The following is a 21,137-nucleotide window of genomic DNA, read 5'->3' as shown; positions in this document are numbered from 1 at the left end:
CTCAAATTTCAACGAAGTGCCAAACTCTATCACTTAGAAGTCCTAAAGTTAGTCAATGCAAATAAGAAATTATTTGTGTGATGTGTTTCTTTTGCCTTTACAGAAAATATATTATATTTTGTGGAAAATATCAAAATATATTATATTTTGTAGTTCATTGGTATATCAAACCTTCATCCTTTCAAAATATGCAACTTCTAAATTTAAACATTTTTTTCCTGAATTGTAATACGTTTCACATTTTCATATAAATGAACACTGAGATTTGGAAACATATGGTCTATACTAAATATCTAGATTGAACAAAATTGGTAAACACGTTAGGTTTCAAATGTCTTAAACTACGTACACATTTTCATATAAATGAACACTGAGATTTGGAAACATATGGTCTATACTAAATATCTAGACTGAACAAAATTGGTAAACACGTTAGGTTTCAAATGTCTTAAACTATGTACACATCCACTATCATAATTTTATAAATTTGAGTATCACAGATACACTATGACAAGGCTGTAGCAAAACGTACTAGAGTACAGTAGTTTCAAACTAATAAATCTCAAATTTCATATTAAAAGGAATCTGTGGAAGAATAAAAGACTCAAATGTGTTATTTTATATGACAAACAGCGCTTCTTCTTTCGTTTTCCGTCTTTGAGGAATATATTCATCAGCTTCAAGCTAATATTATAACAATTAGTAGTTTATTAATATCTACTAGACTTTTTCATACAAATGTCCTATTCTTCTATAATAATGTTTTAGCCAATAAACTGCATATTTTGAGCAATATTTAAAGCATGGCTAATCTAGCACCAACAAGATGGTTGTCCAATTTGATAGGGAATATAAAAGAAGGAAAAAGATTGATTATTTCTTTTTGGATGTGAATGGATTAATCTTAATGGATTTGCAGGAGACAAAAAAAAACTCTCCTTGGTATGATTATGGGTTTGGAAAATTAACATTTGTTATATAAGAAATATAAAAATTCAAATATAACAAATAGGCTTTTTACCTAAAATATAGTGCCAAAAAACTTATAATTTGAAAATATAAAGACATCTTGGAGATGCTCTTACTAAAGAAAACAAAAAAGATTAGAATATAATTCAAGTTACGATATTAAAAAGCATACTCCAAACATGGTATATGTTTCAAAGTAAAAAGTAATCCACTAAAAGCTAACTAGCACCATACATGCCCATTAATTACAAAAGTCACTCATCTTTTTGTCACGACCAATCATATGAACGAATGTAACCACAACCTTTTAAATTTTTAATACAGGAAACTGAGTGGGTAATCCTCCACTTGGACCAGATTACTTCTCCTTTTTTACTTTTTCATTTTTAACTGTATAATTTAGTAATTTTATTTTAAGAATAACTGTCCAAAAATCGTAATAGAAATGCTAAAATAATTTTCATTTTATATTATGGGAAATTGGGTGAGATAACCATACAAAAAAACATAATTCATTATCTAATCAAAATTAGTCTCCGTCTCTTCTTTCATCTTCTTAGCCATCTCTACTCTCTCTCTAAAACTAATTTCGCTCTTTTTTTTTTGTTATATCACGAATAAAGCCCTATTATGGTTATGCTCAACTTTTCAAACTGTTTTTTTTTTTTTTTGGAGTTTGGGCTTAAGGCCCAATTTAAAGAAATTCTGGGCCTGGTAAACAGAACAAATAAAAACTTTAAACCCATCCATCCTCAGTCCTCACCCTAATTTTTTTTATCGTGTAGAACCTTTACTTAGACTAATCTGGGATTCAATCGTATCTAGCTGGCTTGAATTCAATTGCAATAACACAGAACCCCTAATTTCATGAGTTGTGTTGCAATTATTCAGAAACACAGTACATTGGTAATGGATATTAGGTGGCGTGAAAGTAAAACGAAACTCAAGTAGGATCAGGTCAATACACAACTCCATTACTGTTTTTCTTTCTTTCTTTTACTTATGTGTAGTGTTTGGTCGCTGCTTATGTATTGAGTGTTTTGTATATAGATGAATCAAGAGTCTTTTCTTAATGAACTAGCAGAAGAGTTTAGATTGCCAATTACACAAGGCCACACAGGGTTACGGAAAACGTTGATGTTGAGGATGTGGAGCAAGCTTCACTAGACACGAAGATATCATCATCATACGTCGGGTTTCGTCTTCTTGAGGAGATGGGGTGGAAAGCCAAAGGCCTCGGCAAGCAAGAGCAATGTTTTTTGAAAGACCAGACCGATTTATTAAAAAATCGTTTCGTTTAGAACCTGATTTTTAGAACACCTGTTTAGAGTGTTTAGAACTGCTACTTCAAAGTTGATCATTTGTTTTTTACTGTTTGCTTCAGGCATAACGGAGCCTATAAAGTCTGGTATCAGGGACCGGAGACTCGGTTTTAGGAAAGCAAGAAGAGGATGATTATTTCACTGCAGAGGAGAATAAGCTTGATATTGAGATCGAGGAGACTGAGGAAAGCGCAAAGAAACGGGAGGACGATGAACCCTTGTTCTTGTTTTATGTAGCGGTTCAAAGATATGAAAGAAATGCTCGGTGCAAGCAGCCGAGACCATAGGAAGAAACGAGAGCAGCAGCGTCAAGAGAGGGGGGATGACTAAAATGTGCTCAATTTCTATCTGTTCCTTTTGAATGTTTTGGACTTAACCTCAGGGTATTGTTTACTTCTTTAGGGCTGATGCTCGTAAACAACAGCAGATGCAACAGAACAAGCAAGAGGAAGACCCAGAGAACGTCCCAGCTTCATCACCGGCTAAGACCACTGTTATTGAAGTTTGGCTTTTCTATCAAAGAGCGGCAGTATATCAAAGGTGCCGTAACACAGGCTAGTCCTAGTTAATCCTGCTACAACATTAGTTGCTCACATATCAATTGAAACTAAATATCTGTTTCATTTTTGTAGAGTAGAGCAAACAACAAGCAGCCTAAATTAGCAATTGCATCGATTTTTGGCCACGATAGCAACGAAGATTAAAGTTGTTACATCTTGATTCAACAACATTGTACTTTATGTGATTCTATTTTTATGTTTTTTTTTAAACAGAACATAATCTGCAACAAAATTACCGTCTTTCAAGTCTTTGGCTATAAATCCATCTGACCGTTAAAAACAACCGTTAAAGGTTAAATTGCCACTCCCACTGTTTGGAAACCACCGCCTACTCAATGGACTAAATGTAATATAGATGGTTCATGGACCCATAAAGAAGGAAGAGGCGGCATTGGTTGGATTAGTAGAGATCAGGATGGCAAGGTGTTATTCGGCAGGGGCTACAGATTGGGATCCGCTATAGAAGCTGGAGCACTCAGATGGGCAGTATCAATAATGACTGGTTTTGGATATCGAAATCTTGTTGTTGAGTCTCACTCGCAGGTGCTGGTCCGGATGATCAAAGGTGAGAGAGAGAGGATATGTGGCCTATACTAAAACCAATCATCCAGGACATAACCCATTCTTTGATATCATTCCGAGATTATCTGATATCATATTACCTTAGGGAAGGAAATAAGGCTGCTCATAGGATAGCAAATGAGACTTTTTCATTTATGAATAATGTCCCTAAGCTGTTATATATTCTTTTTTTTTTTTTGCTAAATATGTGAATATCATTAAAATGAAAGATTAGTCGACAAGCGTAGTGGGTGCGATCATACCAGCACTAATGCACCGGATCCCATCAGAACTCCGCAGTTAAGCGTGCTTGGGCGAGAGAAGTACTAGGATGGGTGACCTCCCGGGAAGTCCTCGTGTTGCACCCCTTTTAAAAAGTGTTTCAAAAAAAAAAAAAAAAAAAAGTCCACAAGCGTAGTTAATCTATACAAATCAAACCCTGGCAAAAAGAAAGTAAAAAACAGGGGATTGATAAACGTAGACAAGAAGAAGCTCAACAGGGGATTGATAAACGTAGACAAGAAGAAGCTCATAAGAGGTCCAAGATAGATCCTATGAGTGAACTCAAGGATCAAAGAAGCCTACACATGAGGTCCTTGAATTTCTTCTTGTTCCTCTGTGCATTGATTGAGTTAATAACCTGCATGTTGAAGTCTTTAAACTCAACGAGCGGAGGAGATAGAGACTGATTGTGCAGCATGTTGTTTCGCTGCCTCCAAACAGAATACACCAAAGCTTGGGTTACAAGCATCTTTAAAACAGATGGTGCTCCTACAGTAGACAAACACGTCCACTCCATAAGCTCAGACCAGGTGTTGAATGTGGGAACAGTGCACTGAAGCCTGACACGAACCTCAGCCCATAGTATCAAGACATACGAACAAGAAAGCATCAGGTGATCCCTTGACTCTGGGCGATTTGAGCGGATGCAGCAGCTTGGAGAGACCGGCATTCCCCAAGACAACAATCTATCCCGGGTTGGAAGCCGGTTTAAGTTTGTCACCCACAGGTGGAAAGCATGTTTCGGTATCGCGCCAGGGAACCAGATGTGCTTTGCCGTGTGTTGGATTGCGCCCTTAGGTCTGAGAACATCCCAAGTCTTGGAAGAGGAGTAAAAGCTGCTGGAGACTGCTCATGTGACCCAACTAAATGAGTCAGGTCCCAGTTCCATCGAGGGCATTGCTAATGTGGACAGGTATGTGTGAAGAGTGACTTCATCATCTGATCTGGGATGGGGGAGTCTCCAGCCGCTAGCGTTGCAAGCGTCAGCTACAGAAGCTGTGATTGGAGTCCTGAGTCTGCGGGTTCCTGTCTGGCCAAAAACATTTATCAGAGGGCCCAGGGGGGTCCATATGTCGAACTAGAAGCTTGTGTCTTGACCATTCTTAATCTTACTGAACAAGAATCTTGATGCTAGATCTCTAAGCCGCAGAAGACAGCGCCAGTTCCAAGTTTGCATAGGAGATTCTTGTTGAACCCATAAGTGGTAAGATGTTCGGTAGTGGTGCGTTTTATTCCAAGCCACCCAAAGGGAGTCAGTTCCAGAGAAGAGGAGCCAGATAAAGCGGAAGAGAAGGGTAGTATTCCAACATCTGAAGCTTCTGAGACCAATGCCCCCTTCATCTTTGGGCAGACACACAATCTTCCAAGAGACCTTAGCTTGAGCTCGCCTATCTATATAACCTGACCAGAGAAATCGCGAGCAAAGAGACTCGATCCTACGAATGCAGCCTTTAGGCAGAAAGAAAGTAGAGATCCAAAAAACTACCATTCCTGTAATGACTGTCTTTAGGAGCAGCGCACGACCAGCGAAAGACAGTGACTTTGTTGCCCAAAAGTTGAATTTGTCGTTAAGCTTATCAATAAGGGGTGAGTATTTTGAGATCTTTAACTTACGGTGCATGAGCGGGAGGCCTAAGTAGCGTATAGGTAGCGAGCCAGTAGAAAAACCGTAGGCGGAAAGCTCATTTGTTTCTGCTTGTGTCAAACCGGCATGAAATAACTGAGTCTTGTCCCTGTTCATATAAAAACCCGACCAGCCAGCAAAATCTTCGAGAGTTTCATTTATACCATGGAGAGAAGAGCCACTACCGTCGAAAAAAATCATCACATCGTCTGCAAACATAAGATGAGATATTTCCAGCTCCTCGGTATGAGGATGGTAACGGATATATCCCGAGTTATAGCGAGCTTGTAGTAGACCTGAAAACGCTTCCATAGCCAGCACGAAGAGATAGGGAGATTGGGGGTCCCCTTGCCGCATGCCTTGAGTGCTCCTGAAGTATCCTCCCGTATGTCCGTTTACACAGATAGAGAAGGAAGCGGTGCTAATACAAGTGTAAATCCAGTCGATAAACTTGTCTGGGACTTCTATTGCCTTCATAGAGGCCACAACAAAATCCCATCTTATAGAATCAAAGGCTTTTTTTAGGTCTACTTTCAGCATTCCACTCGGCTCAACAGTGTTGGTATTGTAACCATGGATAATTTCCGTAGTGAGAAGTACGTTTTCAGAAAGGAGACGCCCTGGTATGAAAGCAGACTGAGAGTGTCCAACCGCCAAACTAATGATTTGCTTCAGCCTATCAGAGAGAAGCTTTGAGATCACCTTGTAGATGGTATTCAAGCATGATATTGGCCGAAAATCCGTTGTCTTAGAGGCGTTAGGGATTTTAGGAATGAGGAAAAGGTTGGTAGCATTCAGCTGCTTCAGCAAGGATCCCGAAGAGAAAAACTCTGAGACTGCTGCGATAACCTCACGTCCCACAATAGGCCAAGCACTCATAAAAAACTCAGGGGAGTAACCGTCTGGGCCACTAGCTTTATTCCGAGGCAGAGAGAAAAAAGCTGCTCTTATTTCCTCAGCCGAGAAATGTATAACCATAGAGTCTTTCTGATAAGCTGAGCAGGTAAACTGAAATAGGCCTGAAATGTCGTCTTGGGTGAACAAAGGCGGATCTACAGATTTTCCAAGGAGATGAGAAAAATAGTCAATACAGTGATTCTGAATGTCCGTCTGAGATTCAAATCTCTACCCATTTGCATCCTCAAGGTAATGAATATGGTTCATGGCTTGCCTTGAGTTTGCCATATGGTGGAAGTACGGTGTATTACGGTCTCCAACTTGCAACCAGGTAACTCTAGACCGTTGATAAAAGAAAGATTCCTCAGCTGTGGACAACGTTAACCACTTCTCCTGGAGATTCAGCTCTAAGGCAGCATTGACAGCTGAAGGATCATCTAAGGTGCGAACTTGAGCAATGGCTAAGGCATCTGCAGCTTCTTTGACTCTTTTTTCAATGTCAGAATAATTATTCTTGTTAAACTCTTTGATTATCTTCTTCAAACTCTTAAGCTTTTTGACCACTCTAAACATAAAATGGCCAGAGACCTGAAACGAGAACCAATGATCAGCTACAAGCGGAAGGAAGTCCTCATTTTTCAGGAGATAGTTGAAGAACCGGAAGGGTTTCTTCTGCCTTGGATCCCCGGATTGGAGAGATAGACTCAAGGAGGCATGATCCGAGAATGCTGACTCCCCAAAGAAAGCCAGAGATAAAGGGAAAGTCAGAAACAATTCTTCATTAACAATAATCCTGTCAAGCTTCTTTGCGATCGGCTCAAGACGTCTCTTATTCCACCAAGTATTGGAAGAGCCTCTGAAAGATAAGTCAACGAGGCCAGACTGAATTAAAGTATCAGCGGAAAGACGAGTTGGGAGATCAACGTTGGGGCTAGTAGAAACTGAGTTTTCCTCGGGTCGCAAAACCTGATTGAAATCTCCAAGCACAGCCCACGGCTTCCCTGACAGTCGCTGATCATTAGATAGAGTGATTAACTCATCCCAAAGGTGTTTTCTGACAGATTCATCTGTAGAAGCGTAGACAAAAGAGACGACCATTGGAGTGGTCGAGCTAGGGAGCTGGACCTCGCAGGAAATCATCTGCAAGGATTTGTGAAAAACATCCACCTTCACACTAGGATGCCATCAAATCCAAATTTTTCCTAAATCTGAGAAAGAGTAATTATTATCAAAAAACCAGCCTGGTAACACAATATTGACTAGCTTCTGCTGCTTCCGTTGCTGAACATGAGTTTCAATTAAACTCCCAAAAAGATCATTATTCCGCCGCACGAAATACTTAAATTCGCTATGATGCGATGATTTATTGAAACCACGCACGTTCCAACAAAAAAATTTTGTACACATAATAAAAATATTAGTTGGCTTTGGGACCTCTGTCCCGACCAAACCTGGTCTTGTGTATTGTTTTCACTGGGATGTATTGTCCTTCTTCGACATCAGAATCAGAAGAGGGAATGTCATCAGAATCAGATTCGACTTCAGAGACCGAAGTATGACCATTAGCCTTGCTTGTTCCAGCCTGATTTGCATTACCCTGAACCATAGCTGGAGATTTAGCAGAAGCGGTTTTATTAGGTGGGTGATCTGAGATAGCAATTCCTTTTCCCTTATTAGGATCCGGAAGCTATCCTCTAGAGTCATCACCGGTTAGAGACATGTCATGGCGAGGAGGGACTGATTTTTCCCTAGGAACACCTGCATGCTTTGAGTTGGAGGCATGACGCCTGGGGCACTTAGCCTTCTTCATGTCAGGTCCCCGAGTTCGAGTGCAAACTTCAGTGGAGTGAGAGGTTGATTTGAAGGTGGTGCAAGTAATGGGAGCAGACGGGCAGCGCTTAATGCTGTGACCAATCTCCTTGCAATGGGAGCAGACAGGCAGCATCCATGGACTGGAAACCGTCACTCTACTGATGTCACCAGACTCGAACTGCACATTAACCGCTTCCCGTAGAGGCTTCCTCGGGTCGATGATAGTTAACACTTTAGCCACTTCCAAATTTGTTTTATTAGCCGTCGCAGGGTGGAGATATTTGGGATGTCCTACCAGGCCAGCAATCCTTTCCAACCCATCCTCATTGAAGAACTGCAGGGGAACGTTCCGAAGCTCGAGCCAGATGGGAGCAGAAGAAAGGGCTGGCTTCTCAGGCAGGTTTCCAGGTTCCCAATGAGCAACAAACATCGTTTGGCCCTCGATTTGCCATAACCGTTGATTGATAACATGGTTCCGAGTGCCTACGTTGGAAATGTGAAACAGGAAAGCATTGCCTTCAAGCTTAGAAATAGTAATATCCTTGTATTGTTTGCTCCAAATTCCATTTACAATGGTGTGAATGAGACTTTGCGCAGGTGGATCCGAATAGAACTGACCAATAACAAAAGCTTCCCAAGATTTCTTGTTCTTTTCGATGATAGAGTTTGGGATCTTGATACACATTTCACCCGAGGGAAGAGCAAAAGGAGTACCCTTCTTCTCCAATTTTTTTCCTTTTCCTTTGAACAAGCCAACCCATTGGTCCGTGGGTTTGTTAACCAGGGACGGTGTCGAGTTAGCAGTAGCTGTAGCATGTGGAGGCTCGGAGCGAGCGACCGCTGTTTCATTCTCTGGGTTCGCCGCGATGGCAGCTTGCGCAGATGGTGTTTCCAGTCCTGCACTAGCTTGTGCTACTGCTAGAATTGATAAACTCGAGCGCAAATCCTTGGTGGAAGTCTCGATTACTTCGGGTGAGTTCTCCTCTGAAGCCCAAGGCTCCTGAGGCAGGTCCGTATTTGGTAGGTCAACCGAGCCAACAACATTAGTGGCTGCGAGGTTAAGCTGCTTCGATGAATCGCTAGCAGAAGTCTTGTCGAAAACCTGCTTGGTATCATCAATTGTGATTTGCTCCGTAACCCTAGATTCCAGAGCCAGATCCGAGATTGGAAGGTCTACCGAGCCGTCTGCAACAGCGGCTGCGAGGTCAAGCTTAATCGGAGACGAACCAGCTAGGATCTTTCCAGAAGCTTGCTTAGTTGAGCCAGAGGATTGAGGTGAAGCGGAGGAAGAAGGGGAGGACGAGGCGCTCTTGCCAGAGAGACCACGCTTAGGCTTCTTCTTCTTTATCATGATGAAAGGGAGAGAAGACGCTGGGATTGGCGCCGGATTCCGACGCCGTGAAAGACGCCGGAGATGAGATGCGAATGAACTCACTTTTTGTCGGTGGAGTCGCACTTTTTGTCGGTGGAGTCGCACTATTGGCCTATTATTGATGTCATGTATTCTATTAGTGCCATCTTTGGGTAAAGTCTTTTATGGAGGCTGATAAACCTTGCGTAAGAATGTTAGGAAAACGAAAGTTGATGTTGAGCAATCAAAATCAAAAGAAGAAAAGAAAAACAACCGTTAACGGATGCAAAATAGCTGACCATTTAACACGTGAGAGTTAAAGAGCCCTTGTGTTGGTGGTAACTTGGTAGGTGACATCTTCCTTACCAACACGCGCCAGTCACGTGACATGTAATTTTGTTTGTCCACTTGTCGTCGTCATGGAACCGCACTTTCACAACTTGTCTTTATCCTCTTTTTAATAATGAATGAAAAACAACAAACTCAAAACCATTCCTCTTTCAACAAATCCAATGGCGTCTCTCTCTCCGCCGGAAGAAGAAGCCGCCGCCGCCGCCGCTTCCTTTCACCACCGTCGCTCCAAACGCTATTCCTCCTCCACCACCAACGGCCTCGCCGCCGAATCGGTTCCCGACAAACGCCACAAGATCTCTCTCCCTCCGAGTTTCATTTCATCCTCCGAGATCGAGTCAGAGTTCTCCCACCACGACCCCGCCTTCGCGCGGATCAACAACGGAAGCTTCGGCAGCTGTCCCTCCTCCGTCATCGCCGCCCAGCGGGACTGGCAGCTCCGGTTCCTCCGCCAGCCGGATCGGTTCTTCTTCGACGAGCTCAAGCCCAACATCTCCGCATCCAGAGCCGCGATCAAACGCCTCATCAACGCCGAGCACGACGACGAGGTCTCCCTCGTCGACAACGCCACCACGGCGGCGGCCATCGTCCTCCAGCAAACCGCCTGGGCCTTCCGGGAAGGCCGGTTCGACAGAGGCGACGCGGTGGTGATGCTCCACTACGCCTTCGGCTCGGTGAAGAAATCGGTGGAAGCGTACGTCTCACGCTCCGGTGGGGAGGTCATCGAGATGCAGCTACCGTTCCCGGTTAACTCGGCGGAAGAAATAGTCAACCGGTTTAGGACCGGTTTAGCATTGGGGAAGGCGAACGGTAGGAAGGTCAGGTTAGCTTTGATCGATCACGTGACGTCGATGCCTAGCGTCGTGATACCGATCAAGGAGCTTGTGAAGATATGTAGAGAGGAAGGCGTTGACCAAGTGTTCGTTGACGCTGCTCATGGGATCGGTTGTGTCGACGTGGACATGAAGGAGATTGGCGCTGACTTCTACACTAGTAACCTCCACAAGTGGTTCTTCGCGCCGCCTTCCGTTGCTTTCTTGTATTGCAAGAGGTCCGGTGCTGGTGGTAATCTCCATCATCCGGTCGTGTCTCACGAGTACGGGAACGGTTTAGCGGTTGAGAGCACGTGGGTCGGGACTAGAGACTACAGTGCTCAGCTGGTCGTGCCTTCGATTCTGGAGTTTGTGAACCGGTTTGAAGGTGGGATCGATGGTATAAAGAAGAGGAACCATGAGTCGGTGATTGAGATGGGGGAGATGCTGGTCAAGTCTTGGGGGACGCAGCTAGGTTGTCCGCCGGAGATGTGTCCGAGTATGGTGATGGTTGGGTTGCCTGTGTGTTTAGGTGTGTCGAGTGAGACGGATGCTGTGAGGCTTAGGAACCTTTTGAGAGAGAGGTTCAGCATTGAGATACCGACTTACTTTAGAGCGCCTGGTGAGGGAGAGACTGATTCGATCACGGGGTATGTTCGCATTTCGTATCAAGTTTATAACAAACCTGAGGAGTATCATAGGCTTAAGGATGCTATTAATGAACTTGTGAGAGATGGGTTCAAATGCTCGTCTCTAACTGATTGAATAAGGTAACATTGTCTAGTATGCATTGGTGAGGGGCACTAGGATATGTACTAATGTGTGTAACGCAGGGAAACAAGCTATTTCGAGGGGGAGTAAATGAATAATGGATGGTGAGAGTTATTATCATGGTTTAGGTATCATGAGGATTTGGAAGAAGTGAAGTAGCCTATATATATATGTATTTTCTAGTTAAGTAATAAAACGTCTTCTTAATACAGTAAATATGTATGAGAAGACTTTGTAAGCATTCTTCTAATTTCATTTCCTCGAATCGTTTTGTTCTTCAAGTGTCTCCTCTTTACGTTAGCAAGGTCGGTAATAAAGTTAACAACGGTCACTATTTTCAGTGTTCTTGGTTCGATGTAACTGTCTAAAAAATAAAATCCTTATGCTTGTGTTGTTTACGTCGCAGCATTTTGACTTGCACAAAACCACTAAATGGAAAACGTTGATTTGATGTAATTCATTTGGAAACCTTTTGCCACTGTAAAGATCAGATTTATTTAAAACAGGAAATCTATACACGTTTTATAGTATAGCAAATATTTGAAAAGGAGACTTACTTTTTGAAAAGACTGCTATAATCACGTCTCTAAATAACATTTTGAAGATGTCTATAGCTACAGATAATACCTACCTGAATAAGACTTGTAAGAGCAATTAAAGTGGTCGTTGGTTGATTGAAAAAGATTCCCAAAACTCAGGTGGCGCATGTTCGCAACGTTTTAGTAACATGAAATGTTTGTTTGACTTTTGAGAGTCTTTGATCCAACAAACCTACCAAACTATGGGACCCATACAACTCAGCAATTAACAATTCTGACGTGGCGCAGCATTGGCATAATCAGTCGCACATTCCAGGGTAAGAGTTTCTCTAGCCTTTCTGCAAATTCCACGATGATCCTTTTGTTTTTTCTTATGTATACCAAAGTGTCGGTAGCTTATTACTATCGTTGTTGGTGGACTAATTTGAAAACTCTTTGTTTTGCTTCTCCTATTCCAAATGATATTTTTCTTTGTAGGGCATCGTCAAGTCTCATCGCACTTTGCAAATTTTGCATACTTTTCTCGGCGTGTTAACTCAAATACAAGTTGAAAATTCGTACCAAAATGAATAAATCTTAAGCTTTAAAAAGGAGCTAAAAAAAAAAGCTCCTTCCTACTTTGTTGAATACTTTCTTTGGTACAAAGATTCACTAAAGCACAAAGAATACCAAACTATTGATTTAAATTACTTGATGGCTTGTATACTATTAAACCAACCAGTCATAATAAATTCTTTTTTTCTACTACTCATACAACAAACAAAGGGTACATACATATCAGAGAGGTAGATAGAGAGAGGCATAATATTATACAAGTGTTGTGATTGTGCAACTACATTTAAAGTTTTTTTTTTTAAGGAAATCACAAACCGAGCCAATGACACTGCTTCCTCGCATGATCAGGTACTAACTTTGCTACAATCTCCACTGCCACACCTTTCAGCTCTGTTAGCACAACCAACAACAAACATGATTTCAGAAACTTGGATGATCTTCATACGTAACTGAGGAGCTAGGTAAGTAAAGGTAGATGTACGTACCGTGAGGCTTGAAGTTGAACAGAGGTGGAAGGAAACGTCCATTAGGCAGACGCGCATTTGGATCTCTTAGCTCGTCAAAGAATGGGTGGACCAATGTGTCAAGCTGTCACCACATGTTACTATGTCAGATACAAAATAGAAATGAAAAAAAGATTCACAGAAGATTTGTTCTAACACTCACAGCGGCAGATCGCAGATTGGGAGAGTACTGAAGAAGCCTTGATACCAAATCAACAGCCTCTGGAGGCATGCGTTTGTGGAATATCTGTAAACATATATATTATGGTGAGAAGTTATGTTACTGAAGAAGACAGTGTAACATGTTGGTTCATCTGATGTAATAAAATGTTTTAGCATATACCTTGTGCCATGGATGAGCTTTAATCTGAGGGAACTTGAACTCCGTGTAGTTTGGGTTCATGCATTTGATTTCCTCCCTAGTAGGCGTTCCCAAAACCTACGCAACACAACACAAAACATTAGAAACATTAAGTTGTTATTAAAATGAACAAGTGAAACAAAGCTTATTCACCTTGATAATCTCTACAAGTTGATCAACGCCACTCTCACCGGGGAACAATGGCTGCCATAGAGCACAAGCTAGATTTTGTCAATATAAAAAAAAACTCCAGTTTGAGTAGAACATTAAAGTTTGAATTAGATGATTTTAGCATTACCTGTCCAAGCAAGAGCTCAGCAAGAACACATCCCGCAGACCAGACATCAATGGCTGTTGTATACTCGGTGGCTCCAAAGATAAGTTCAGGTGCTCTGTAATACCTCGAGCAGATGTAGGAGATGTTTGGTTCCCCTTTTACCTGTGTTTTCAAGAGTTGCATTTGATTTACTAAAAAAATTCAAGAAGAATGTACACACAAGAGATTAATCGAACTAACCAATACTTTTGCACTTCCAAAATCACATAGCTTCACTTGATGAGTGTGTGGATTTACCAACAAGTTCTGAGGTTTGATGTCACGATGACACACACCAATACAACGGTGGATGTAAGATAAAGCCCTAAAGATCTGCAAAACATAGAAGAAGCCGATAAGTAATCTAAAACCAATTTACAAATGCGATAACTGAGAGTACCTGATAGGTGTAGAGTTTGACGTAGATGATAGGCATCCGCTGGTTGAGTTTGTTGTAGTGTTTGATAACGCGATGAACCGTTTCCGGCACGTACTCAAGAACCAGGTTGAGGTAAAGCTCGTCTTTCTCGGTGGTCGAGAAGAAGCAGTGTTTGAGAGAGACGACGTTCGGGTGGTCGAGCAGCCTCATGGTCTGAAGCTCACGGTTCTTGTACCTCCGGTCTTGCAAAACTTTCTTTATCGCAACGGTTTCTCCTGTCTCGAGGCATTTCGCCTGGAAGACAACGCCGAAAGAACCGTGGCCAACAACACGTTCGGCCATGTAGCTGATCGTCTGCATTTGACATTTGAGTGGGAATCAAAACCAAAACAGAAGAAAGAAACTAATGAATCAACTTAACATAAGAAAGAAGAAGCAAAGAAGCTATTTACCTGTTTAGGTTGGCCGTTTCTACCACCGATGGTAGTGACTATAATGTGGCCAGTCTCTGTGCTATTACCATCAACCACTGTCGCTTCCATCTCCTAAGCAAAAATCAAAACCTCCATTTTAGTTGTCTATAAACATAGCAAGCAAGAAACACGAAACAAAGGCATACTTTATCATCGCGAATCTTCATGTCGTTCATTTCTTCAGGCAATTTATCAACACCAGTAGAGTCTCTAGGAGGTGGTATGCTCACGGATGCCATTTTTTTTTTCAGGGTAGGGTACAAACAAAGTTTCCTTCTTTTCAATCTTCAAGCTCTCTCGAGGCTGCAACAAAGCAAAAGTGTACTGTTTTTTCAAATACAAACAGAGAAAACAACATTTTATTCACAATCTGAGTATAAAAGAGCAAGCTTTTACAAGTGTTTGTGACACTAACAAACAGAGAACGTAGGAGACAAGAACAATAAGAGAAAGCCAAAGAGGAAAGCTTTTAGGCAAAAAGACCTTCTTAACATCAAAGTAAGCAGATCTGGAGCTATAAACACCTCAACAAAATTTCCCAAAAGAGCAACAGAGACCTGACCTCCCAGAATTCGAGATGAGCATCTTAAAAATGAAAACTTGAAGAGATGTTTAAACGTACCGATTGAAAACGTTGAAAAATCTCAGATCGAGAAAGATGGAGAAGACGAAGATTTTTGGAGGTAGATCCGTACGGTTAAATAAAACAAGAGATGTGGGTTTGATGATGATGATGATTGATGATGATGAGCCTTCTTCTCTTCTTTCCTCTCTTCTTCTCGCTTTAACTTTTTTTATTATGAATTTTTATTTTCTTTTATTGTGGTGTTTCTTCTCTTTTCTACTGCGCTGGAGACAATTTTTTATTTTGTTACAAATGTATAACTATATTTATTTATTGATGTCTGGAAAACCTGTATTTATTTATTACAACATTTGACCGTAGAATACAAATACAAATAGGCCAATAAGGAGTCTTCAAGTGAAAACTAATGCAGTATAGTCTTCAAGTGAAAGCTAGTACAAATTATAATAATGGAGTCTTTGAAGTTAGCAAAGAACCAATGTAAAAGTTACATTGGTTATGGTTTTTCCTGTGTTTTTTGAGTATTTCTTTTGACCGTTCAAACTTTTTCTTGTTCTCCCCAGCACACACGACACGACAAAAGAGAGATGAGGATGATGGAAGAAAGAAAATTTACACATCATTATTTATTGTCTTTACTAAATTGATCATCACATGACCCTTCAATCAATTATTTCTTGTGTATGGATTTCAAGAATATACCAAGAGGAGACCGCAAGCTGAAAAATGGGCCGTTGGGTGAAACGTGTCGCAGAGGCAAACAAAAATATAAATAAATAAAATTAATCAACGACCACTTTTTTATTATAAGGTGAGACACCACCCTATCCTGTGAGCTATCTCCTTAATAATTCACCCCCAATTATTGGATTTTATCCCCCTTGCAACAACATTCAATAAAAAGTTCAGACAAACAAAAATATATATTTTGGACATTTCTTCTTCTATTTAATAATCCTAGAAAAGGCGATGAAAGACCTGAACTATGAGCCTAAGCCGTAAAGACTTGCCACGAAGCGGGATTGGACCACCATTTAGTAAGTCCGCAAAATTACGGAGACGGACCAAAGATGGTATGGGCTACAGGTTAGCCTGCGGGATTTTGAAGACCCGCAACCCTAAGTCCCCATTTCTGCTTTCACCTAAAATATTGAGAGAGAAAAGGCGATTCGACGTTATGGAGCTCCGATGATGGTGGTTTCAGGGTCGGTGATGCTTCCGGTCTCCCAAACGCCTTCGATCTGAACTGGTGGAGCTTCTTTGAGCCATCATAAGAAGTTTGAAAACTCACTTTCCACCGAAGAAGAAGATCTAGTTCCCGCCTTGGGCTCTTCATAGTTTTACCTATATGTATTTGTTCGCATTATCATACATTTTGGAGTTTTAGGTTTCAATATATATATAACTAACTTCTATTATTCTTATTTGCAAAAGATGAAGTTGATGGTGAAAAATAGAACTCTCCATCTTTTTGTCGTTTGTTGGTGATAAAGTTGAAGAACAAGAAGTGTGATTTGGTGTTTTATTTTTATTTACTTTTGGGATTAGCATCTTTGATTTGGTGTTTGGTTTTATTTAATTTTGGATTCAGAAAACTAAAGCATTTGTTATGAACTTATGAGTTATAATATTTGGGTTCAGCAACTAAAGCATTGTTTATTTTTAATATGTTTGGAGTGTAACAAAAGTAACTAAACTAGGCCTGGGCATTTTAACCTGGACCCGAAGACCCGAACCGGAACCGACCCAAAAATACCCGACCCGGAACCGGACAAAAAATTTACAAGTACCTTTTGGGTCTAAATTTTTTTTACCCGAAAGAACCAGAACCGAAAAGGAACCGACCCGAATAGATCCAGACCCAAAAAGAACCGACCCGAATAGACCCGACCCGATAAGAACCGATTTGTACCCGACTTAAAAACATGTATATCTAAAACTATGATGTTTTGTGTTCTATTTTATATATATTATTTTATGATTTAGTTGAAATATCTTTTGTTAACAACATTTGTTATTATTTTTTAACATTTTTAAAGTAATATAAAGCTTTAAAATGTAAAATTTAGAGTTTTAAAACGTTTTATTTTAATTATTAATAGTTTCTTTTAAGTTGTTTTGTAAAATTTTAGATATATATGACAAATATTCAACTAAAGTTGATGGAATTGGGTATATCATGTCCTTTTCAGATCCTAAATACCCGAATCCGATCCGGACCCGATATGGACCCGAAAAATTACGGGTATTTTATGGATATTTTAATTATAGACTCGAACTGACCCGGACCCGAGAAGAACCGATCCGAACCCGAACCGAAAATTTCTAAGTACCTATTGGATCTAAATATTTAGGACCCGAAAAAATCCAGACCCGAAAGGAACCGGCCCGAACCCGACCCGAAGACCCGAACGCCCAGGCCTAAAATAAACTAGTGTTTTGATCCAACTAAAATCTTCAACTAACAAGTGTATTGCCTTATCCAGTTCAATCCTCGACAAGGCTCATTTACTGATGCGTCATGAACCTGATAAAGCGTCATGAATTATGTCTTGAAGCGTCCAGGAGCTATATGTTCGTTTGTAATTCTATGACCCGCTGCGGTATGGGACGAGACGGGACGGATAATGACATTCCTAAATAATCCCATGGACAGAAGCATAATGGGTTCTAAATTTATTCCGGTTCTTATTTTCATACAACCAACAAACAAATGGATTTAATAAGGGGAATGTGTTAAATGAATGCCTTGTGTTCCAATTTAATTTTAGCCCATGAAACATTATATACAAAAATGAAAGAGGTGGCAATGAAATAGCTTAGTCAATCATAATTTTCTTCTCAACATGCACAGAAACACAATCGTCAAAGTTTAGACATTTCAATTCAACTTACAAACTCACCAATTACGACTTCAAAAGTGTTTTCATTTATAACACACAAGTAACAACACAGCGTCTCTGACTCACTACGTTATCAAATCATCTTTAAATCTTTGTTCCAAGTTAGTTAACATCCTATTTTGAACATCCATCAGTCAAATAAACCAAAAAAAAAGAAAAAACTTTTCTTCTGGTCTTTGTCTATCCTCCGCATCGGGTGTCAAACCGTGGAACACGACCAAGTGGTAACAGAATATCCTTCATCGTCTCATAATCTTCATTTCCTATTCCACGTCCTTCTAAAACCTGTTTTTATATTTTTCACATCAAAAATTAACTTTTAAGATTTCACCTTTATTAGTGTTCAAGTCAAATGCGACTAACCTTGTTTTTGTTAAATATATAAGGTGCAATCCGAGGAATGCGGCATACAGACAACGCATCCAGTAACACAAAAACTATCACTTGCCATTGCTCAACCCTAAACGAAGGTACAGCCCATGTCAACGACATCGTCTCCACCAAGCTTCCCTGTTCGACAACCACATTGCTAACAACTGTTAAATAACTTCGAAACATAAGTTTTGAGATATCGATATATCATTATGTGAAACTTGATTAAAAAACTAGGATTTCAAATACGATTTCAGATATACTAACTTTTCTTTCAATAGTGCTTTAATACATCTGACAAATTAGCTAGAGCCAGGCTGTGTGTGGTTTTCTAGGTAGACCGATAACAGAATAACAGAAAAAAAATCGATGAAAAGGTTTTGTGAGTTACCACTTACCAATCCTTTTCCCAACTCATATATCGCTATTGGCAGCCTGAGATCAGTAGAGATTCTAGGTAAAGCTCTTGCAAGACACCCTGCTCTTGCAAGACACCCAGAAATTGTCTCCTTGATCTCTGAGGATAGCCTGTCTACCAGCATAATCCTCCGTGGGTACTCGTTACCGTTAACAAATAAGAACTCCTCATAAGCAGATTCATCCTTCCCATATATGTATGCTAGAGAGGAGGATGATACCCAGCCAAACAGTGAATCCCACAACATACCAAAAGTTGATAACTGGGGAAGGTGGTGAACCAATGTGACAATTAGTTTCATGCAGTTCTAATGGGTGAGTTTGTACAGAATGCTTAAAAGAGACTTGCCGTTAGAGAGAGGCCTATGGGAGGTCCATCAAACCAAGATTGATCAGGGTCAAAAATATCAAAATCAGGCATCCCAGGCTTATTTGGACACTCCAGAAGAGTTGCTTCCTCTTCAGTCATATCCTCCTCGATTTGCTCCTCGGAAACCTCTTCATCCAGTTGATGGGTACTTGGTAACAAAACGATTCCTCCTTTCGCAACTATATAAAACATGATAAAGCACTTAATAAAAAAAAAACTTATGGAACGCCACAGCGTATGAACAACCCAAGCGCATAACAAACACTTTTTATGGACTTACCGGCATCTAAATCTCCTGAAGAAACAGTTTCAGCAGCATGACTCAATGTCGTAGCACAGGCCTCTGCTAGTGCGAGGTGTGATACACTTTTCACATCCTCTGTACGAGTAGAAGCCATGTAAAGACCTGATTCGCTATCATTGCTTCTAACCTCACAAAGATCACCATGGCCATTATCGGCCCAGGTAACTGAACGACTAAGCTTCTTAGGGCCAGAAAATTTAAGGCATGATTTAGTGACGGTTTTACTAGATGAACACGTGTCCTGATGAGCTTTAAGTCCCTCGTAAGATTCAGCTGTAAGGATTTTGCCACCATCTTCACAAGAATCAGCATGGAATTGAACAGAAATAATCTTCTTTCCCAATTTTTCTGGTTTTTTCCTCAACCCTTTCGTGTTAGGACCAGAGGATGATCCTAGTAAAGCCTTTTTCCTGTCTAACATCTGAAGACCTTCTACGTGGAAACTTACAGGATCTTTCATTGAACACGGTGGCTGCTTAGCAACACTATATTCTACACTGTATCCATCGCTCATTATAGCAGAACACTCCAAACCCATCTCATCAAGCATACAATTCTTAATGTCCTTCTCCATTTCGCGATCCTTGCAATAACCTACATACCCACAATAAAATTCAATATGAGACAGATAAACATAATCTCACACAGACAAGTAAATGGTCTAACAATCAGCACAACATCTCACTGCGCCCAAGAAATAAAGAAACTCGTTTGTGATACAGAGAAAAGAGAAAATCTTGAAAGTAAGACCTGACTAGTTAACTATTTCTACAGCTCCCAGAGTGCTTACTTGGAAGAATTGCAGTTTGTTCGAAATCTGTCACAAATGTTTGCCCTTTGCCTGATTCCCCTACATGAGAAGCTTGCTTGGCTTGTGTTGGAATCTTCAAACCCTACTTCTTAGACACAGTAGAGGATTCAGTTAAAGAACTTTGCTCATCAAACTCTAATCGACGACGAAACCCTGCACATTCATAGTAGGCTTCAAAACCATCCAGATAAACAGAGTGCATGGACAATAACGCCTATATTGCCACACATATCAGCAGAAAATGGCTTAATAAGTAACCACCACAAGATCTCAAGGCTCCCTAAGGAATAAATGAAACCATATTCCTACCTTCAAGAAAGAATAAGTCACATAAGCAGCTACAAATTCTCAGCGATATCTAGGTCGTAAGGCGGCCTACTACTCTTTAACACCTCCCTTAGTGCTTACTCGATTTTTTCAGTGCAGGAGAAACTGTAGTTTGTTCTTTCGAAACTTTTCCCCCTTCACCTCTCTCAGATTCCCCAATAGGAGAAGTTTGTTTTCTCTGTGGTGGACGCTTTAAAACATTACATTCGTCAGTAGCCTTGGAATCTGTCAAAAAAGAAATTCATATAATACCAAACTTTTGGTAAGTAAAGAATGTGCTTTCATCATCGAAACTTACCCCCTTTAAATCGTAAACTATGTGCTCGCTGATCGATATCTGATACTTCCCCTTTCTAGAAACGTTGGAAAGGGGGGATGATCGGCGGAGAGGGTAGCCGCAGAGCTTAGCGATGGTTCGTTCCGTGATGACGTCCTCGTAGTCTGATCGATATATCAAGGTTCCCGCCGCGAAGAGATGCTTCTGGTCAGTGATGCGGTCGAGCATGGCGAGCTGGAGCTTGTGAACCGCATCGTTGATTGTGATTAGTTGATCCTTTGCCATCTTCGTGAAGTAGTAGTAATTAGACCATCTCCAATTGCTTACTCTAT

At 40.7% G+C, this 21,137-nt stretch overlaps 3 protein-coding genes, 1 non-coding gene and 1 pseudogene across 12 annotated transcripts; 3 read left to right on the top strand and 2 right to left on the bottom strand.

Moving 5' to 3' along the window:
- The first annotated feature begins 2,277 nt into the window (after positions 1–2,277).
- Positions 2,278–3,100, top strand: LOC106348716 (annotated as a pseudogene).
- A 561-nt stretch (positions 3,101–3,661) lies between these two features.
- LOC125590729 lies at positions 3,662–3,780 on the top strand. The gene has a single exon (XR_007326733.1). It is a non-coding gene; the product is annotated as a 5S ribosomal RNA (ribosomal RNA).
- Positions 3,781–9,821: 6,041 nt separating this feature from the next.
- LOC106348715 (probable L-cysteine desulfhydrase, chloroplastic) lies at positions 9,822–11,710 on the top strand. Its single transcript, XM_013788516.3, has 2 exons — positions 9,822–11,311; positions 11,375–11,710. Exon 1 carries the CDS (start codon positions 9,846–9,848, stop codon positions 11,304–11,306), a length of 1,461 nt encoding a protein of 486 aa, XP_013643970.1. The 5' UTR covers positions 9,822–9,845; the 3' UTR covers positions 11,307–11,311; positions 11,375–11,710.
- Positions 11,711–12,572: 862 nt separating this feature from the next.
- Positions 12,573–15,301, bottom strand: LOC106348714 (shaggy-related protein kinase alpha). 3 transcript variants are annotated; one of them, XM_013788514.3, is made up of 11 exons: positions 15,061–15,301; positions 14,585–14,741; positions 14,418–14,510; positions 13,987–14,319; positions 13,788–13,919; positions 13,569–13,709; positions 13,424–13,474; positions 13,253–13,348; positions 13,073–13,156; positions 12,892–12,994; positions 12,573–12,796 (listed from the first exon to the last, which is right to left on the bottom strand). In XM_013788514.3, the coding sequence occupies exons 2-11, from the start codon at positions 14,675–14,677 to the stop codon at positions 12,714–12,716; spliced, it is 1,209 nt and encodes a 402-aa protein (XP_013643968.1). In that variant the 5' UTR covers positions 14,678–14,741; positions 15,061–15,301; the 3' UTR covers positions 12,573–12,713. The 3 variants fall into 3 exon arrangements, with proteins under 3 accessions (XP_013643968.1, XP_048617890.1, XP_013643969.1); XM_048761933.1 differs by having other exon boundaries at positions 14,585–14,762; positions 15,061–15,265; XM_013788515.3 differs by having other exon boundaries at positions 14,922–15,248.
- Positions 15,302–17,930: 2,629 nt separating this feature from the next.
- Positions 17,931–21,112, bottom strand: LOC106348712 (putative RNA polymerase II subunit B1 CTD phosphatase RPAP2 homolog). Of its 7 annotated transcripts, none has more exons than XM_013788507.3 (8): positions 20,827–21,112; positions 20,511–20,753; positions 20,181–20,415; positions 19,367–19,984; positions 19,066–19,265; positions 18,698–18,979; positions 18,291–18,437; positions 17,931–18,212 (listed from the first exon to the last, which is right to left on the bottom strand). In XM_013788507.3, the coding sequence occupies exons 4-8, from the start codon at positions 19,962–19,964 to the stop codon at positions 18,108–18,110; spliced, it is 1,332 nt and encodes a 443-aa protein (XP_013643961.1). In that variant the 5' UTR covers positions 19,965–19,984; positions 20,181–20,415; positions 20,511–20,753; positions 20,827–21,112; the 3' UTR covers positions 17,931–18,107. The 7 variants fall into 7 exon arrangements, with proteins under 7 accessions (XP_013643961.1, XP_013643962.1, XP_048617887.1 ...); XM_013788508.3 differs by having other exon boundaries at positions 20,181–20,354; XM_048761930.1 differs by having other exon boundaries at positions 20,181–20,286.
- Positions 21,113–21,137: the final 25 nt, after the last annotated feature.

This window comes from Brassica napus, chromosome C7, assembly GCF_020379485.1.
Source record: "Brassica napus cultivar Da-Ae chromosome C7, Da-Ae, whole genome shotgun sequence".
NCBI classification, from domain to species: domain Eukaryota; kingdom Viridiplantae; phylum Streptophyta; class Magnoliopsida; order Brassicales; family Brassicaceae; genus Brassica; species Brassica napus.
Note: the sequence above shows the minus strand (reverse complement) of the source record. Positions and strands in the feature narration are given on the sequence as shown.